Source organism: Amblyomma maculatum, chromosome 3, assembly GCF_055883805.1.
Source record: "Amblyomma maculatum isolate TAMU_Amacu chromosome 3, ASM5588380v1, whole genome shotgun sequence".
NCBI classification, from domain to species: domain Eukaryota; kingdom Metazoa; phylum Arthropoda; class Arachnida; order Ixodida; family Ixodidae; genus Amblyomma; species Amblyomma maculatum.
The window spans coordinates 198,004,461-198,024,214 of NC_139346.1; the positions used below are offsets into that span (position 1 = coordinate 198,004,461).

General features: G+C 43.7%; 2 protein-coding genes across 3 annotated transcripts in view; one reads left to right on the forward strand and one right to left on the reverse strand.

The window, feature by feature from the left end:
- Positions 1-17,846, reverse strand: part of neur (E3 ubiquitin-protein ligase neur) — a 37,019-nt gene extending 19,173 nt beyond the window's left edge. Inside the window, exons 1-7 of the mRNA XM_084599192.1 lie at positions 17,598-17,846; positions 12,742-12,973; positions 11,551-11,661; positions 8,161-8,330; positions 2,235-2,279; positions 2,036-2,136; positions 573-745 (exon numbers count right to left, since the gene is read on the reverse strand). Coding sequence (XP_084455318.1) covers positions 573-745; positions 2,036-2,136; positions 2,235-2,279; positions 8,161-8,330; positions 11,551-11,661; positions 12,742-12,973; positions 17,598-17,622 — 857 coding nt within the window. The 5' untranslated portion in view covers positions 17,623-17,846. The remainder of the gene's footprint in view (positions 1-572; positions 746-2,035; positions 2,137-2,234; positions 2,280-8,160; positions 8,331-11,550; positions 11,662-12,741; positions 12,974-17,597) is intronic.
- A 237-nt stretch (positions 17,847-18,083) lies between these two features.
- Positions 18,084-19,754, forward strand: part of LOC146197383 (DNA repair and recombination protein RAD54B-like) — a 33,617-nt gene continuing 31,946 nt past the window's right edge. The window contains exon 1 of one of the 2 annotated variants that reach the window (XM_084599193.1): positions 18,084-18,375. In XM_084599193.1, the coding sequence (XP_084455319.1) occupies positions 18,286-18,375 (90 nt within the window). In that variant the 5' untranslated portion in view covers positions 18,084-18,285. Of the gene's footprint in view, positions 18,376-18,927; positions 19,052-19,754 lie in introns of those variants that run through there. The other variant, XM_084599194.1, reaches the window with a different exon arrangement.

Consider the following 19,754-nt stretch of genomic DNA (forward strand, 5'->3'; position numbering starts at 1 on the left):
CTCTATACTGTTCAAATATGGTAACACCGCTTTCAACAGGTGCCATTATCATGACTAATTCCATAATAGCTCGAGTATTTTGCTCCCAGAACCCCAGCACTTGAAGTGCTAGCTTTCTTGAGCGTACGGGGGGAGCAAGCATGTCAAGAGATCAGCAGAACATTGTTTCCCCGCTTTGAGGGAATTGAGTCAATTAGTACATTAATCACATTCCTATCAATCCTGCTGATGCCTACAACTCATTAAAGAAAGAAGGATAATAATATATGACCATTACACAAAATTATATAAAAAATACAAAAATTTGCAGTTTTTTTGTGCAATCATGAAATGCGTGGGGCCCTAGCTATAAGTGACACGGTAGGCACTGACACTACATCGCACACAGAAATTTCCTGGATTTCAGTTGCAGCGGCAAGCTCAAGAATGCAGTCACTGAAGAAATCAAAGATAAGAACCGATTTTTTGGCACCTAGTACATCATTTACTTTCTCACAGTATTAGTCAAAGAAGAAAAATCTAATTCATCTGACTACACTTGCAAGACCTCCCACCCTGGCATGGCTACTCACCTGTCCGCAGGGTCAAGCCGGGCATTGGGGCCTAGCACGTTATGGAATGGTATCCGGAACCAGGGGTTCAGTGGTGAGGCGGTGGCATGCACAGTGGTCGGGTGGCGAGGTGGGGGAGCCGGCTGCCTGGCGCGGCCGTCAAGGCACTCGGAACTGCCCATCGCCTGCGCAGCCTGCATTCATTCGTCCATTTATATTCACACCTAACTGCAGCGGGGAGGAAGACATCATCATCCTCATCATCAGCCTGATTATACCCACTGCAGGGCGAAGGCCTCTCCCATATCTCTCCACTTAACCCGGAGGAAGACAATGTTTTCATAAATGAAATTACAAGTCACAGCATCGGCGCACTGAAACGTTGTAAGTCTTGAGGTACGATAGTTCTGCTGTTCCCCCAACTTTCCACAGGTGGCATGGCCTCTTATAGCAAAACAGGGGCAGAAAAAGTTTCCTTATATGATTTAGAGTGAATGTAGATTCTGTATACACTCCCTAACTGTATATTTCTCTGTCGCCTGCTTTAATACTAATAGGCCCCATTCCAACCCCTTCTTAACTACAGCAACGACGTCAGCAAGGCCGCGGTTTCTAAGCATAAATCATGCTGCACATATCCACGTATATGAGCACATCAGCTGCATGTAGTGTGCTGTGCACGAGATTCCGATACAATTTTATTTTGTGATTCTGCAACGATATTACCGAACACATGCATTAAAGTAAAGAAGAACAAACATTGCCTAACCACTCAATGTGCAGGCATCTCGTTAAAGGATATTACAATCGTTAAAGAATTTTATGAAACATCCTTCACCAGAAGCCCCGTACCACACTGGTGGAGAAGTGTCCTATTTCGTTTTGCGCAAAGTTTCTTCGTCATGACAACAAGTATATCTGTGCTTTACAACTCTCCTTTGCAAACACGCCAAAACAGGTATGCCAAGACAGGTTGCAATAGATGAAAACAAGTGTCATAAACTAGGACAAGGCTACACCCTTGACTTGGACACCTGGTTCACATGATGCCAACCTCGCAGCCTCAAGCATAGACAACAGTGTAAGTACATGCGATGCTGCCACGACAGAGTAGAAGCCCCGAACTAAAAATAAAGGACTCCTGCGCTAAGAGCAAACTAAACGATGGGCATCAGGATATCATTCAACTGCATTTTCAAGCTCACTTCGGTCATACCCACAATTTGTTCCTTATTTTTCTCTTTTTCTTTCGCGGCTGAGCGGGGCAAGCTAAAAGTGACCGGAGACTTATTTATGCAACGACAAAGGAACCAGTCTTTCCTTCACTGTCTTCAGTACATAAACGCTAAACTGCAGCTCCACAACGCACTATAAGCAACCAACCACCACACATTCTGCAAGTGCGCAGCCCCAATAACAATTACGTCGGTGAAATGACCGCATAAAAGAAGAAAAAAGAAGAAAAGAAAGAAAAACCAAATTACTTCTGGCCCCGGTACTGCTTGCCAAGGTGCGCCATCCCTTGCACCGCTCAATCCTTCCATTTGTCGAATGAGGTCCTCCATGCCTGGAGACGTCATGGAAACTGAAACAAGGGGAAGTCAGCAATTCCTCCCGCAAACCAATAACCATAACCATGACCATCAACCATAAAGAAGCAGGAAATGATCAACTGGAACTCACCGTTGCGAATGATCTCGTTGCGGTTGTTCAATAACTGTTCATCCTCTGCAAGAAGGAAAACAAACAAGAAGGGCTCTTGTAAATGAGTTTACATGCTCAACCTCTAAATGAGCAGAGACATCAAATTTTGTGTGCATTTTTTTCCCCTGCAAATGATATGCAAGACATTACTGTATACATGAATCACCATGTCAATTTTGCCTACGACCACAAAAACTTTTTCCTTCCTTGTTTTGCCGTTTTTACTTTCAGCAACAGAGCGAAGGCTGTGACATCAAAGTCAAGTGTAGGTCACGTGAGGGTGAAAAAACTGCAGTACAGTTGCTGTTATTCACCTATTGTGACTCCTGTTCTCGATACAGGATGGCTTTAATGCTGTAGTGAATTAAAATGATCAAAGAGTGATTACATCGCAAGTTTTTCATCTTTCATGAGATCTAGGCATAACCTTGACATCGTAACCATCGCTGACCTGTTTAAACCGAAACTATAACAGGCGAAAAAAAAAGTAATTTGGCTATAAATATGCAGTTATAGACAAACGGCCCATGGTGATTTGCGTAAAGTCTTAGGCATCATTTCAAAGAAGAAAACACACAGCTAAAAATTGGCCCTATACTTGTTTAAAGGGGTAGAGATATACAGTTTCTCTAAAGATTAGTAAAGTGGTTCAGTATTTAAAAATTCAGGTGTGTACACCATATATACTTTTTCCATGGTTCCCTTAACAAGAAGCTTGGTTTGTGTGGTTTAACATCCCAAAGCAACTCAGGCTATGAAAGATGCCGTAGTGGAGGACTCCGGAGATTTCAACCACCTGGGGTTCTTTAACGTGCACCGACGTCGTATAGCACATGAGCACCTTGCTCTTTGCCTCCATCGAAAGCAGCCACCGAGGTCGAGATTCGATCCCGCGCCCTTGGGAACAGTACTCGAGCCCTGTAGCCACTGCGTCACGCCGGCGGGGTTAACGAGAAACGAAACATTTGGCCCTACTATCACTGGATTGCTTTTCGGGAAAATGAAATGGGCAGCTTCTCCATCCAAACTGCAACGACCAACCTTTTTTAACCTTCTCACACACAGGAGATAAGAAAAATAAACAGACCTCATACTGAACATTGTTTTCCTGATGTAAAAACCTGTGCCTATTAACTGTACTCGGGCACAACCAAAATGAAAACCTGGCGAGCACTGCAGAAACATCTAGCTGTTTACTTGTGCACAAAACTTCAATCAGCACAATCAGGACTGTTTGAGCACAGAAACACAAAGAAAAAAATTCGGTTATGTATTTGAAATAAGGTGTATTCCCTCTGATGCAGGCTGTTTCACTTATGACTTTCTGCACTTTTTAAATATAGGATGTGAGAGTAGGAAACCAGCTTTCTTAAGTGTACCATTCCAATTCATGGCGCGCATCAGCACGGAGCGAAGACATGTTAGCTTTTTAGCAACAGTCAAGCCTCTTTACAGCAAACAAGTAAAAAAATCATAAAATAATTCAATGTAGCCGAAATTCGTGATGCAAAATTTCAAAAGAAAACCATGCGAATGCAGTGCGCTTTAGTCACTAAAGGGACAGCAACTCAGGCTATCCTTGCTAGAGAAATGGGAAGTCTTTTCCTTGAGTTTTATAGACATCTTCGAAGACATTCGAAGAAAAGAGAGAACCAGAATGTTCGGCTTGTCCGCACAGCTCTGCTGGCCCACAATGATGCCACGCCATTGGACGGCATGCCAAGCACCGGCTAGGTTGACTTCTCCACATCATAGTCGTGCGGAGTAGAAAATAGTATGTTGGAGCGAAAGCTATTGGAGAGTTCGATATTGTCTATAATTTGTAACAACCGCATTTTTTATACCGAGTTTGATTGTGTAGAGCGCCGTCACGAAACAGGACCCGGACCAGTCAAATGTGGACTAAATAAAGGGTTTTATTTTTCTGGCTCCAAGTCCAAACCCGAAGCCCAAGTGCTCCTGGCATGCAGACCTTGTCCTTTCTTTTTTTGTCACTTTCATCACCCAGAGAGGGTGCTGCTACAATTGCATTATTGTTATGCTCATTAATTATTAAGAGCCTGAAGGCAACCGCAAGTAATATCTATATCAGGTTTTAGATTTTCGAAAATGCTTTTCTTGTTGTTGCTACAGCATGAAGAATCTGAGTGATACTCAGGCAAAAGCGAAATTACCAGTAGCAAACAGCGCTAGTCATGCCTAGGAGTGCATATCACAAAACAGTGCATGTCTGAAAATTGATATGGGTCTTAATTATGGCTATTAATTAGGGTGGCCTTCAAATCTCTTGTAAGAGATGGTTGTTTATAGTCTAATGGTAGGGGTGATAAACCGGCGCACTGCACGCTGTGTCCGAAGCAACACAAGAACTCTCGGCCCCTTCGTTCTTGTTCTATACTGTAGTCCCATTGAGCTGCTACTGAGTTATTTTCTTCACTACAATCACCCCCTGAGTGAAGAGATAGCCATCCTGGCGAGACAAGGGGAGGGAAATGTGGTCGGGTCATAGAATAACTTCAGGCGTTGATGCAAATAGTCTCACACCAACGGCGACACAGATTGGAAGAAGGTACAATGGACGCAGAAGTGTAGTTCACCGATGAGGTCTGCTTAATCACTCGGTGTGAGCCTTGGAACCTGGCCAGCAGTTTCTGGGACAAGTGTGGGCATGCTGCAGTAACCCACAGCTAAACAAGAGAGGGGCTGACCCGGCCGAAACTAAGTGCGAACCTGTAAACAAAGTAGGTGTTTTGTTGTGAATGATCGGGCTAGGCGGTGGCAATTTTCAGTGTGCTTCGTGGCTTGGGAAATAGCAGTACATTCGGGGCTGTCAGGACAGTATGAGAGGATGGTATCCAAAATAGATGAGGGCTCATGTCCATGTAGAAGGAAGAATGACAAAAATCCTGCATCCGTCTGTGTGGCTGTACTGTAGACCATTTTACGATCCTTGGTGAAACCAGTTTGACTGGGCTTTAAGGGGGGTGCAGTCAACACTTTCCTGTGCTACGAGAGCAGCCCGGCTCCGCAATATGTTTTTTTATTTTTGTAAAATCGCGTATAAGCAAAAGTAGCGTAGGGAAGGAGATCATCCCAGCTTCCGCGATCAGGTTCAATATATATGTATATCAATATCAAGTCTTTGAGCGTGCATTTGCCCCCATCAGGAAACTTTTCAGGGGAGGCGAAAAGCTAGACGCTCGTGCGCTGTGAGATGTCAATGCACGTTAAAGAACCCAGGTAGCTGAAATTTTGAGAGCCCTCCACTATGACGTCTCTCATTGCCCGAGTCGCTTTGGGACGTTAAACCCCATAAACCAAACCAAACCAAAGTTGCAGCGGATTACAAGAGGTTGTCCCAAATGGTAAAGTGAGGCCCTTGGCGATGGAGGGCTTGAGGTGCAGATTGCAGAGAAGGCTGAGACAGAAAAGCAAGAAGAGAGGTGATCTAGGGATCTTTGCGCGGCTCAGATATCATGAAGCTGAGAGAAGATAACTTCTGAGGACGGAGGGGTTGAGGTGGTGGTCGTGTGTGGTATAAGAGAACGGGAAAGAGCATCTGTGTCAGCATGTTTGTAGCCAGAATAGTAGGTACCGTGGGTGTCAAATTCTCGAAGGCGTAAAGCACATCAAGCAAGGCAGTCAGATAGATCCTTTAGTGACGATAACCAGCACAACGTGTGATGGTCTGTGATGGTGTCAAATGGTCAGCTGTACAAGTAAGGACGAAATTTATGAACTGTCCAGATAATAGAGAAGCTTTCTTTCTTTTTCGGCGGCAGTGTAGTCTTTCTCCACTCTTTCTGTCATCTTGAAAGAGCCGCACTTAAAGAAAATAAGAATACTAGCAAATGTTTACAGGTCTTCTAATTAATCACATAGTCTTTGAATCTTGACGGAAGTTTCTTTTTTCGTGTGCATCTGCGGGGTGCAGGAAGAGGAGCAGACGTTGCTAGTGCTGCGACACACGCGGGTTGAGGAGAGTTGTCTGTTGGTTCTATATTGGGGGAAGAGCACGAGGGAGAGGGAGTATTGGGGATAACATAAGCAGTGTTGGTGGTCGGACTCTGTGGGCTTGTAAAGGTTGAACTTTTGTCTACGTTTCCGGGACGTGAACTGGTCAGCCCTCGTGTGGCAAGCATATGTGACAATGTATTCGTCAAACCCTGGCCTTATGCTGAGCGAGCACTGCGCTGAGGCAGACACCACTGGCCTAAGTGTGCATGTCAGTGGGAGAGATGGGGTCAAGATGGTGCAGCATAGGTGAAGAGGTGAGAAAAGCGTACCAGGTGGTAAAAAAGGCTTTGTCAAAGTCTGAAGACTACCCTGAAAGAGCAATGTTGAGTGGCCCAGCGATGGATGCGAAATTCTGGACAAATCAACGGAAATAAGAACAGAGGCCAATGAAACTGCGAAGTTCTTCTGCAGCTGTCGGCTTCAGAAAACCTTTGGCAGAACGAGATTTGGACAGGTAAGGAAGCCCTCCATCTATGGATACCACATGGCTCAAAACAGTCAAATGGCATGTAGTGAGGTGACAGTTCATCAAATTAATTGTAGGCCTGTGTCTGAGAGGCATTTCAGAACAGTCCTGTGGTGGGTGTCATCGAGGTAAAAAGGGATATCTCATTTCAAGCCACAGAATACCGTATCCATCATATACTCAAATGTTACCAAGGCGTTGCACAATCGAAATGGCATGACACTGAATTCAAACAAGGCACTGAGAGGTCAAAGTCTGCCATTAGAACCTGCCAAAAGCTGGAGTGCGAGCCCAACCACAAAAAGAATTCTGCACCGTGGAGGCAGTCAAGGGCATTGTCAATCTGAGGAAGTGGATAAAAAAATTAGAAGGGTTCAACGCTGCTGAACCGAATATGGAGTGAAAGCATTAGATGTGGGTGACCGAGCATTCTTCTTCCCCAGCCCACATATACAGCCCCGCATTAACCAAGCCGTATGAACGTGCCTTAGTGGCCTATAGGGGTAACGTGAATGCCAGGGTCCTGGCAGGCTTATTCTGACATAACCGTCCCATGTGAAATGAGAGAGTCGTATGAACGTGCCTTAGTGGCCTATAGGGGTAACGTGAATGCCAGGGTCCTGGTAGGCTGATTCTGACATAACCATCCCATGTGAAACGAGAGACCCAAGTTGGCAGCTCCTGCCAGGGGACCACGGACACAGTACACAGCAATGAGCGGTTAGACCTGGCATAGTACTGCTTTTGCAATAAAATCTTTACAAGTACCTTGTTTAGCCAATGAAAATTGACAAAGAAATGAACAGAGCCATCCTTCTTCCTGACACAAGATGATCGGTAAAGCCCAGGGGCTTGAGGACTGCTGAATGACAAGGTACTGGAGCATATCGTCGACCTGCTCCTCGATGACCGAACCTTCGGTGGGGGAAGGTAAGGGAGCTTCCGGTATGAAGCGTGAGTACCAATGTCTATCGCATGGGTGAGTCGCACTGCAGCCCAAGGAGGTCTGTTGCCCAAGGAAGGACAAAAGTGGTTCAACAGCATAAGAAGCTGGATTTCTAAATAAAGAAATTAGCTTGAGGCAGTCAGAGCTCCTCAAACTGTTTTTACAGCTTTTTATTTGAACTCTTTGCAACGTTTTTTTATTGTAGAATAAAATATCAATTTCGATAAAGAGCTTAAAAGTAATATCTAAAAAGTTAACTATGTTATTATTGGCTGACCAGTCTGCTAGTTAGCATGTCTTCTCTCTCTTCTGATGTGCACCACTGCTGGAAGTACTCTGTTGAAGAAATCAGTCCTCTAATTAAAAAAATCTTATCCTTAAAAATCGTGAAAAGTCTTAGGTGAAATCCCATGAAATCCTAAATGCTTCAGGCACAGTCCCGAAAAAAGGAGTAGTGAAGCTGCTGGCTAACTCACCAACCATCTTGATGGCTGTGGTATTGCCGTAGATGTCGATGAGGGCCCATAGGGGCATCCTGGTGTCCACACCATTTAAAAAGAGCCCCTTCTCCTCACCATTGATGCCAAAGAACACCTCACCCATGTTGTTCACATAGTAGTGAAGCAGGGTTCCCTCTGTGGCATACCTCGAGAAAGAAAAACAAGTTTCAAATCTAATACACATTCATGCATAATTCAACAGCAAAGCACCTCACTATTTATTGCTATAATGCAGATACAAACAAGAAATCAGCTGGTGGTTTAGCTTTGGTTAACCCAGGAAGGAAGCGAAAGCTTCATGTACACTATCGCACAAGAGTGAAAAGACCATGTGAACCACTGCAATTAATATTGTTCTGTGTAAAAAAATGCACCTGAATAATTTGCTTGGGCAAGATGGCAAGCATATTAGCGAGGCTACTTCATGCATAACTCAGAAATAACGTGAAGTTTTTCAAAACACATGGTCTCTCCACTTTTGCGCAAGGGTGTACATGGCTATGCTCATTGCCAAGCTTGGAACAAACACATTGTGCATTTCTTCAAACGTATAGCCCGTTCTTCATCGGTCTCTTCGGCGGGCCGCATTTTCAGGGCCTCAATCCGACGTGCCTTCTTTGTGTTCCGAAGCACTACTGTAGCAGGGTGTTCATTCTCCATTTCGCGCAATGTTGTAGCCTAGGCAGGAGCTCGAGGACTTTTATTTATACATGTATGGCCCCTCTAGTGCCCTCTATTTCCCCGTTACACTGATGTCACCTCATGTGACCTTAACAGTGGTCACAGGCTATTGGCGGCCTATGTGACTATGCCCTAGTCACATGGCAATCACCAGGTCACATGACATTGTCCTTGACGTCACCTTACGTGACTTTGACCCTGGTCACAGGCCCCTTGGTGGCCTATGTGACTATACCCCAAAGTCACATGGCAACCACCAGATCACGTGACCTTGATGCCACCTCATGTGACATTGACAGTGGTCACGAGCCACTTGGTGGCCTATGTGACTATGCCCTGTCACATGGTGACGACCAGGTCACGTGACCTTGACAGTGGTCATGGGCCACTTGGTGGCCTATGTGACTATGCCCCAAAGTCACACGACGACCACCAGGCTTAACACAGAAGATTGACCTCTAAACCTCCCTCAAGGTGAAAACCATGCATACCCGAGGACTCGAACTACCTCTAAACCTTTCACTTTAAAAAGAAAATGAAAGAAAAAAGAATAACAATGTTGGATTCGGATAGAAACATGCTTGTAGGCCAGCAGCCAAAATTCAGCGGTCCGGGATAAAAACGAACCATGTTTATGCTATCTGCACAATGAAGCTCAGTGATAACTCACAGTCCGCTTATACGAAACGTTTTCTGCGAGACGTATCGGAGATTTCAACACTAAGAGAGATTGTCAACACTAACTTGCAAAATGCAAGATGTTTAACACTAGCTTGCCACACTGTGGAAACTACAGGCCTTCCCAATCAATTAGGAGAGCATGCAGTTCTGAAACAGGTTCCTGCATGCAGCATCATCTACTTTTTAGTCCGCTTGCGACAAGAAGACACGTGCAAATGTCATGGTATGCCGCAAGTGGGAAATAGGAACAAAGCATTGCTTACAAAGCATAAGAAAGGACAATCAACATTAGCCTAACTGTGGCAGTTTTTTACTATTCTGTTGAACACAAATTTCTTTATTGACGCTTGAACACTAAGCTGAAAAATAAATATATATATATATATATATATATATATATATATATATATATATACACACACACCAGTCGCTAGATGGTGTTAGGCCTATCCTGCATCGCATCTGAACCCTTGCGAACGTAGCTACCCACTACACAACATAAGAGGCTTAATGGCGTTAACAATGAAATGCCACCTGCAATAAAATTTTACTCTGGCTACAATGCCAGTTCATGTGCATGGCATGTCATAAAACCAATTTTAACACAGCTTCATGCTTTTCAGGAAACTAGTTCTGATGTTACAAGTGTTTTCAAAGATGTGACACGTGCATGTGGTGGCGTGCTAGGGAGTTGGGCAACTTATCAGATATATATGATGTGCACTCAAGAGTAGTCCTGAAGCCAAGCCCATCGCGAGTGAACGGACTAAGAATGGCATGCAGTCTATGGAAACTAGCTACAGTAAAACCTCATTGACACATTTTTAAATGCGAAAAAAAAAAAAGTATTATCTGGAAAACATATGATATGGTCATATACAGAGAAACTTAACTGTGGAATGAGGTACAAAGGCATTTAATATTGAGACTTACCCTGCACAAAAGTGCAGATTAGCATATAGACATCAAGTATGAACAGCTCCCTTTTTATCTCTAGCAAAATTCAGTTCATATTTGCATTGTCTTAAACGCGGAAGAGACAAATTCTGTTCATAGAAGGCAATGACGAGCCAGGATCGCTTCCTTCGTTGCTTCCAGATGCTTTGCTCCCTTACACGAAGGACAAGTGGAGAAGCCATCGCGATGGAATACAGCCACTACCCATTTTCACATGTTGCGTCCCCGAGACATGGCTCGCTCGTATACCAGCGAACAGTTGTAGTTCTCAAGCGCTTTACACATATGCCATCGAGCCACCGCAAAGCCACCATCTCGTTTCTTCTTATGGTCACGTTTTTGTGGGATCATGCGCCTCGCATGTTGGCTTTCTTTGATGCTTCGCCCCTTCGCAACTCCGCACTGCAGTAGAGCAACTATGACGGGTGAGCGACGCTGATCAGTTTTTAATGTTGAGAGTGCTCGTTAGCACAGTGTCTGGTTGATTGCAAAATGTATTATGTGACCATAATTAGTTGCACTTTTGAGCCTAGTTACCGGGAAATCATGTTATCTGGGACCACGTTAACTGGGAGAAAAAAAACTAGTTCTATGGGAGATTTTTTAATGCCTACGATTTTGAGCATATGAAGTGGAAACTGGTATGAACCATATGAACCAGGAATGTATCAACGAGGTTCTACTGCATTTGTGCTCTAAATTATCTTTCCAACATATCCATCACTGTGCTGCCTCATGCCATAAAAAATTTAGTGGAATGACCTTCTTTGTTATACTGCCTTCTATGCACAAGCCCGTGCTCTTAGTGCCTGTTGCTCTGTCTTCAATCTCCTGCTGCGCTGCACTTTCTTTTTTCATAAATACAAATTATAAAAAATAACCCTGGCATTGGGAGATGAAACATGTTCATTCTTCAAGTGGTTGGTGTAGGTGTTTTCCCAATGACCCTCCCAGCCCTAAGAAACTCTGTCATGTCATCAACTATTTAGCCTTCCATGGCTAATGAGAGGTTACATGATAACCTGTTGTGCACAATTGGCGACATACCTTTCACCTAACGCTTTCGCCCAGTTCCCAGGCCTGTTTGTCAAATCTGGGCAAGCGTACTTGGGCAAGGTGCCCTGCAACGTGACAGGATCGTGGGCCGTGAACCCCAACCTGAAACAGCAAAAGAAAACAAAGCGATGCATGGAGAAAAAAAAATAAAAATTTGCTATCCCAGATTACCAAGGTAGACAAAGCGACCAATTACTAAAGAAAGCGCTCGGGCTTAACGAAATATATAAAATGAAACACAAGAATGATACATTCATGAGAAACCCTGTAAAGTTGCTTTTTGCATCTATGCCACGTCTCATTAAAACCTGGTGCCTTGAAAATATAGTGTGTGACATGCGATACCAAAAAACCTCCTTCATGACTCTTGAAATAAGTAAAACAAGCACCACATGACAATGCAGTGCATATAGTGCTTACAGTCGCATTAAGAATGAATACAAACAAAAACAGTCTTGCACACGACATATCCTGCAGTGTTTTCATTATGTGGTTAAGGCAGCTCCCTGCTAACCATGAGTTACCAAAGACGTGTGGCGCATTTGGCCAGCCGTGAGGCACAAACCAGTGTCAGCGGAGAATCAAATTTTTTTAATGCTCCGCTTTGTTTTCCGAAAACTACCAACTGTTACAACTTCAAATACTCGATGTGCAGCCAAAGTGTATATTTGAAATAAACTGTGGTCCCTTCACAGCATTAAAGCAGGACAAATAAATCAGGACGAGTAAAATCTTGAAGATGAGGTAGTGGATAACCAATAAGCAGTCATCTAAGGGAAGCATGGAATGAAGAGAAATGAAATGAAGAGAAGTGAAAACCGTGAAAATATTCTCTTGTCTCTAGACGTGTGCACTCTATTATAAAGAGTAAGCAGTTCACCATAATATAGATAGGTTGATAGCTTGTCATTAGTTACTGAAAACCTATACATCAGGGCAAGTGTCCCATTTGAAGGTTGCACAAGACAACTTGATTGGTTTCAGCGACACTTTCAGTGGACTATAAATAGCTTTATAAGGTGCAGTTCATTTGATTCCCGGCAGTCTCATGCCCTCTACCACTTCAAGATTGCACACAAGCACCAATAATGAAAGCGAAGGCAGTGCAAACAAAGAGAAAGCATCACTGAAGAAAGAGGGTTTCGGCGCCTGCTTTATGAGGGCACAAATCGCAGCAGTCACCTCAGAGCACCGCTCCAACCATTGGATAGTTCCGTGATACGCAGCACAACCCTCTCGTTGACCTGCACAGGCCGGGAGCTGAACACAATGGCCTTGCAAAAGCTCTCGGCCCGACGTGCCACCTTGCCCCCTTGCTCCAGGCGCACATTCTCGCCATGCACTTCGTGGAAGCCCATTGGCTGTCCGCTGCTGAAGGACGTTGCCCCCGCTGTTCCCAGAGGGCTCTGTGACACTGCATATACCACCCACGAAGAAGAACCAAAGGTCAGTCTAGACTGCACTGCCAAAAAGACAAGCATGAGGTACTAACGGCGGTCAGCTTGGTACCGCCATGGGATAAGGAGAAATCAGCTTCTTTTAAGTTTATGGAATGTTGCCCACAGGTAAGTGTTGAAAAAAAAAAAAAAAGTGGCTGTTATGTGCGCCCTAAACCATACGAATACTAACACTTCTGGGTCCTCTGGAAGCAAGTCAGATGGGCAGTATCATACATGAGAACCGTTCTGAGCATTCATAAACATCTATTCATTCATCTATTCCAGTGTTGGCTTCAGCCCACACTGCCTGTAATGGCACCTTTTGCCTTGGAATACCACCTTAGAGCAACCAGCACACATTCCCGTCTACGTTTTTTCTGTCATCTGATTCCTACTGCAATATACAGGGAGTAGGCAGCAAGTATACACATACCATCAGTGTCAAATGAAATTTGAGCAAGGTGAAACAGTTATCTTGTTCAAATTTCATTTGACAGTGACAGTATGTGTATACTTGCTGCCTACTCCCTGTATATTGCAGTAGGAATCATGCTTGAGTTTCCATGTCATGCTTGAGTTTCGTCTGATGCTGATAGTTACATAAGGTGCTTCCGTATGACATGTTCTAATAAGTGAATGATTATTAAGACATCATTTCAGTGGGCATTGGCCCCAGCATGGTTACCATTTCTGATGCTGCTTTTCACGTCGCCACCTTCCATCTTGTGATACCACTCAATGGTACCATTCTTTTTCTCCTTCTCAGGCTTCCCTGAATAACAGACTGATCTACCAAGGTCGCACTAGACATCATTCTCAAGTTCTACCAGTTGGCCCCATAAATGCTTTGCATCTGAAAGCCAGGATAACTTCCAGTAAGAGCTACCTAGATTTTGCAGAAATGCCGGGAAGGTGGGGTGAGCTGATTTGCAAAATTAGGCAGTTTCTAGCTGGGGTGTGAACTTGGCGGAAGTTGGTTTGAATGTACAGGCAGTACTAGGACACATGAGCGTTACTGCGGTATCCCTCAGCCTCTGGCAGCGAGCTGCATTTAAGCCCCTTTCCAGCACGTGCTGTCCCATCATAACAGGGAAAGGTGAGGTGCCATTAGGATTAAAAAGCAGCTCTCTAAGGACGGTCTAAATGTGACGAAGACAAAAGCCGACCTGTACTGATATGGTACTGCATTTTTAATGACAGCTTTTATAAGCAGGGAAAAACCAAACAACGAATCACAGGTGTTGCCATCACCGGCAGATGTCACAAGTAAAGTGTGTGTCGAAGATGATTTTTGGCCTTAAATTGCAAAGACTATGCTCTGCTGTCAATCACTACAAAGCAGTGGCAATTTGTTGTTTTCAGTAAAAATACCACAAACTTAAACTGATTGGCAGGAAGAGTTTTAAATCCAATTATCTGGGCAATATATTCACTGTGAATCAATTTTTTGCTGAGAACAATAATTGGCCGGGGATGATCTCGATGTCCCTTTAAAGTATCACAAGGAAAGTTCAGCGTATTTAGCAGCCATATTAAGTGGTGTAAATGGAGGAACTGCAACATCACAGGTAAAGGAGAATGTGGTTGAGTGACCCACACTCTAGTTGAGGCGGGCACCGTAAATGCCAATGTGCCTTGAAATAAAATGGTTTTAAATATTCCTGCACTCTAGATTTGTAGTTGTGATTTCCAAAAGCAGGAGGTTATGACTACACCGTCTGCTCATGCCTGATATCACACTTGTTCTGTTCAAATTGTGCCCCACCCAAGCATGTCGTATGATGATGATAAACTGATTTTTATGGCGCAAGGGCATCGTAGGCCGAAGAGCGCCACCAAGCATGTCGTATAAAATGGTTTTGCATATAAGAACGCCAATAAGAAAATGATAACAGCTTAGGTAGAATGAGCGTACCTAGGTTTACAGGTATAAATACAGAAGTCAGTCAAATACATTGTAGCAATCTCCACTCTTTAAACAATTCTAAATTTACAAAGCATGCAGCCGCAAAACTCGTGCATCTACCGCTTTGCAGAAGAAAAACGAATCAACCATGCAGATTTGTCCAAGCTACAGTACTGATAGCCAGCTGTGCAGTCGTGTGCATGTCTACCTACAGCATCAAACATTACCTTATTGCACAAAATCAAGTTTTGAGCAGGTATTCAGGTCTAGAGATTATGATGGCTTTAGACCAAAGAAACGTCAAAGGCGGATTTAAGCAGGGAACGATGGGGTGGTGGCCCCCTCCACGTGAAAAATCTTATTCAAGAAAACCATGTTGATGCTTATTTCTTTTTCTTTTCAACTCCTTTTTTAACATTTAAATTCAAGAAATGCAAGATTCAAGTTGAATCCCTTCTCCCTCATCCGTTCCAAGAGAGACCCATAAATTCACCGCTGATGAGAGTAGGCATACTATTTGCCGTGACAACTACGCTGTAGCATTAACAGAACAGCAGTGCCAAGATTTCCCTTCTTGTTCCACAGCACACCACTCTAGCACTCTATACAGGTGTGCTCCCAATTGTATACAAAGTAAAAAAATTAGGGCGGCCTCTTAAGCTTCGCCTTAATGTCTATGACGCAATAACATAGGCTACTACCCCACATATAAAGTCCCTCAAACCAAGCCATAAGAATGTACCTACGTGGCCTAGGGGTAACATGAATTAAAATGTCCTGGCAGGCTGCTTCTGATATCCCCCTCCCGTATGAAAGGTGAGACCCGAGTTGGCAGCTCCTGCTAGCCCATATTTGTGATTTTTCGCTCACAATGCTGATGCCGGATTTTCGGTGAATGGGACTTTTAATGCTACCACATTAATAAAAGGAGTGCAAAGAAGCAATATATAATGAGGGCCAAAAAAAGTTTTGATGGTAGTTGACAGCGTAACACGAGAATAACCGCTAAAGTGAGGCAAACCTGGACTCTAGTTACTTTTCTGCAGTCGGCTTCTCATACTCTCATATGAGACCCACTTTTCTGCTCTGAACGCTTACCATAAGTGCTAGGTGTTTACGACTTCAGTCAAATTAAGGTCGTATCACAGTTTTTGCTTGAAGCATAGGCTTCGAATGAGTGCAGTTAGGAACTACGGCAGAAAGAGTTTATTAAAGTACAAGTTAATGTGAATGATCTCACCACAACTGATTTAGGTTCACGAGTAGGAAAACCACAATCTTTAGGTTGAGCTAGGTAGCAGTGAGTGGATGGCCGCAGTTGCACTGAACAGCTTATATACAGCACACTTATCCTGGTCATTATCAGCTCAGCATAGCAATTTTTTTAATTTCCTTTTTTTTTATGAGTGCCGACGCTATCATTCGGTGTTCAAGGGAGTCTATTTCAGTATATCTCCTCTGACGGCACGTTTGAGGTATCCATCCGAAAGTGAGTTTTGCACCTCTTCAATTCTAAGCCACGAAACCAGAGCGGGGCGAAGACACTTGACTCATACCCGCTGCTGCGGCAGCGTAGCATATAAGCAACAGTGAGGAACCAAGGCTAGTTTAGGTTTAGCGCCGTGTTTACCCTATGCTGACTCCCCCGCCCACCGTCATTCCCTGAACATTTAAGGACGTCGCATTGCTTAGGCTGCAGTACGACGACAGTGTGCGAGAGCAAAGTTGCACAGGCGGGCATTTTCAGGCACCTGCAGGGCCAGGCCGCCTACAAGCACTGACCGGCAACGCTCAACCGCGGCAACACCGGCGAAAGCTTCGCCTCAGTGCTCTGCTGACACGTCGACAGCTACCGGGCTACCTAACAGCGAGCGCAGCATGCACTGCATACCAACATGAAAGCAAGAAACAAATGCATTTCCTGAAAGCACTGACAAGTCTGATACTCGCATACCGTGTCAGCAAAGACTAACCATCAAGTAATTATCTGAAAACATTCCTTCTAGTCACCAACGCGAAATTATTAATATATGTGCGAGCAAGGCGATCAATATCAAAAGACGAGAAACTGCAAGGCTAGCAGCAACGATACTACAGTGGCTAGCATCGTTTGAGGCAGGAAACCTAAGCACGCTATACCGGAAGCAAATGCATTAAGCTGCGAGTTGGACACGTGCCAGGAAGTTTCAACGCCAAGAAACAAGCATTACAGAGTTTATCTGTGCCGCGACCGTTACACGCGGGCAGGCAATCGCGCCAAAAAGAAAAAAAAAAAAAGAAAAAAAAAAACAGACGTTCGTACGGATGTGTTGAACAGAAAGAAAGAAAGAAAGAAAGAAAAAAGCTTCGATGCACAAAACAAGTCGTCAAATAGCTCGTTTTACAAGACATGTAGCATCGCGGCTGCAATGCATCCTTCTATTTGTCTATATCACGCGTAATCGCTATATTTGCACCACTTCGCTTCGCGTTGCATCAGGGGGTGTGCAACCCCTCGCGCCTTTTCCGACATTATCGGCCGGTCAAAGTCCGCTTTAGGTCAATTCAGGTCATGCATATCGAACCGCCACTATGCACCTATAGCCCTGCGACGAATCCGTGAATTAGTCAAGACCGGGAATCTGCACAATCAGAGAAAGTTAAGCCAAGATATCTAGCAGCTCGTAGACGGAAGGAACAGAGATAACACTCACATTGAGTCGCGTTGGTGTTGCCCATTTCACTGACGCATTGAGACGAACTGTTTTCGCTCAAGCAGAGCTACATACTAAGCAGAAGTAAGGAAGTAGTCTTTCGGAACTGCTAGGTAGTGAAACGTTGCGATGGCAGTGTGCTTGAGCACTTAGAGGCGAAGAACAAGCTGATTGCAAAAACAGAGTGCATACAACGTTCACATCTGATTTGACCAGAATTTTGATTTGGCTCCAGTTGCCATCTTTTCTTACTGGATTTGGCTCGATAGAAGTCGTTGGTCAATTAGCGCCATATTAGCGCTTTTTGTTTGCTTTCTTATTTTGATCTACAACAACACCACTTGCACTTGTATTTTAAACATTCAATGAAATAAAACGTAATTTACGTGCCTTATTGAATTTAATATTTTATATTGCTATTTATTGTGGTTGGTTTGCGCGCTGAACTTGGCGGCGTGCGGCGTTGAGTTTTAGCAGCAAACCATGCAAACCCAGAATACTTTTGCGCGGTTAGGTTGATTTCATGATGATATCAAGTTATTCCTGTATGATTTCATCAGTAATGGTCTTTTTAAACGTGCTACATCTAATCACGAAATAGCAGGTGTCTGCAGTATCTTTCACTGTTCTTTGTCACCTTTAGTTGCCAATTACCCACCTTAAATTATTTATTGCTGGCACAGAGAACATGCGCAAGTCGTCAATTCTTCAGCAGTCAGCAAGCAAAAAATTTAATTCCCCATTCTTGAAGCCGGCACCTTCACCTGCGATCACCAAGGTAAATGCGTTGTTCTTGTCACATGCGCTTAATTTTGTAGAAAAAAATTTATTGAGGTGAAATTATTTATACTCAGTGTACAACAGGTGGAAGGATGGTGAGAAATGTTCACACTGCCTCGAAAGGAATCGGAAAAAAGAGTTTAGTTCTGCCCACATTTCATGCGGCAAACCGAATTTTCGTCAACAGTTGGCAGTCTCTGTAGGTACATGTACTTATAACGTATAGTTTCTTTGCCGCCTTTTTTATTTTTCTGTTTAATTTTTAAGCAGGGCTGCTTTCTCCATCCATGCTAAACGTGCCGCATGCAAATCACTTCATTGCATCACAGATGCCGAGTTCTCACCTTCCAAAGAAGTAATAAATGGAAGTAGTAGTGACGGAAAAATATTTTTATTGCATTATTATTATTATTATTATTATTATTATTATTATTATTATTATTATTATTATTATTATTATTATTATTATTATTATTATTATTATTATTATTATTATTAATTTGTGGGCTGTTGCATGATTTCAGGCGCTGTTCTGCTGTGTGGCTTCTTGTCCGTCTTGTTAACAAATTAATGGGGTGCTTTGGCGGTGATCTTTGGTGACAGAAAGAGGATTAATAGGGCAAGTCAATTTTCAAAGTTCAGCAGTGACAGTATGAAAGAAGACACTGACACAGGTACTCTTGATGCCTTCCTTCGTTTCAGACTGTTGCGCTTTAAAATCGAAAGATGATATTTCGTGAACATTACAAATGGCGACCTCAGACCAGTTTTAAGACTACCACGTAATATTTTAGAGTGGCTTCATTATTTCTTTGAAATACACCAGTAGTAATCATGCAGTGTAGTGCAGAAGCCAAAGTCATCAAAAACTCAAGTTAATGTAGTTAAGTGCCCTGCTGTAGTGGCTCAGTGGTTAGGGCATTCATGTGCCTGACCCAAGTATGCAGGATCGAATGCAGCCTGCAGTGGCTGTTTTTCGATGGAGATGAAATTAGCAAGATGCCCGTGTGCTGTGCGATGGCAGTGCATGTTAAAGAACCCCAGGTGGTCAAATTTCTAGAGCCTTCCACTATGGCATCTCTCATGAGTTGGTTTGGGATGCTACACCCCATAAACCAAACCCTACTAAGTATAGTTAAGCTAGTTGCTGTTGATGCAGTCGCAGAAACTGTCGGCTAAAATAACTCAAAGAAGAGCTGGAACATCCACTAAAGTGTTGACTAGCATTTGTGTTCTGAAAAATGAAATAAAATTTGAGGGGCACTTTAGCTCCACCTTTAAGGGTATTATGTGACAGTGTTAAAGGCTCTTGTCAGTGCATCCTCTTGCAGATACTCGATTGTGTGCACACGCTCCTCATCGACATGCACTTTTTTG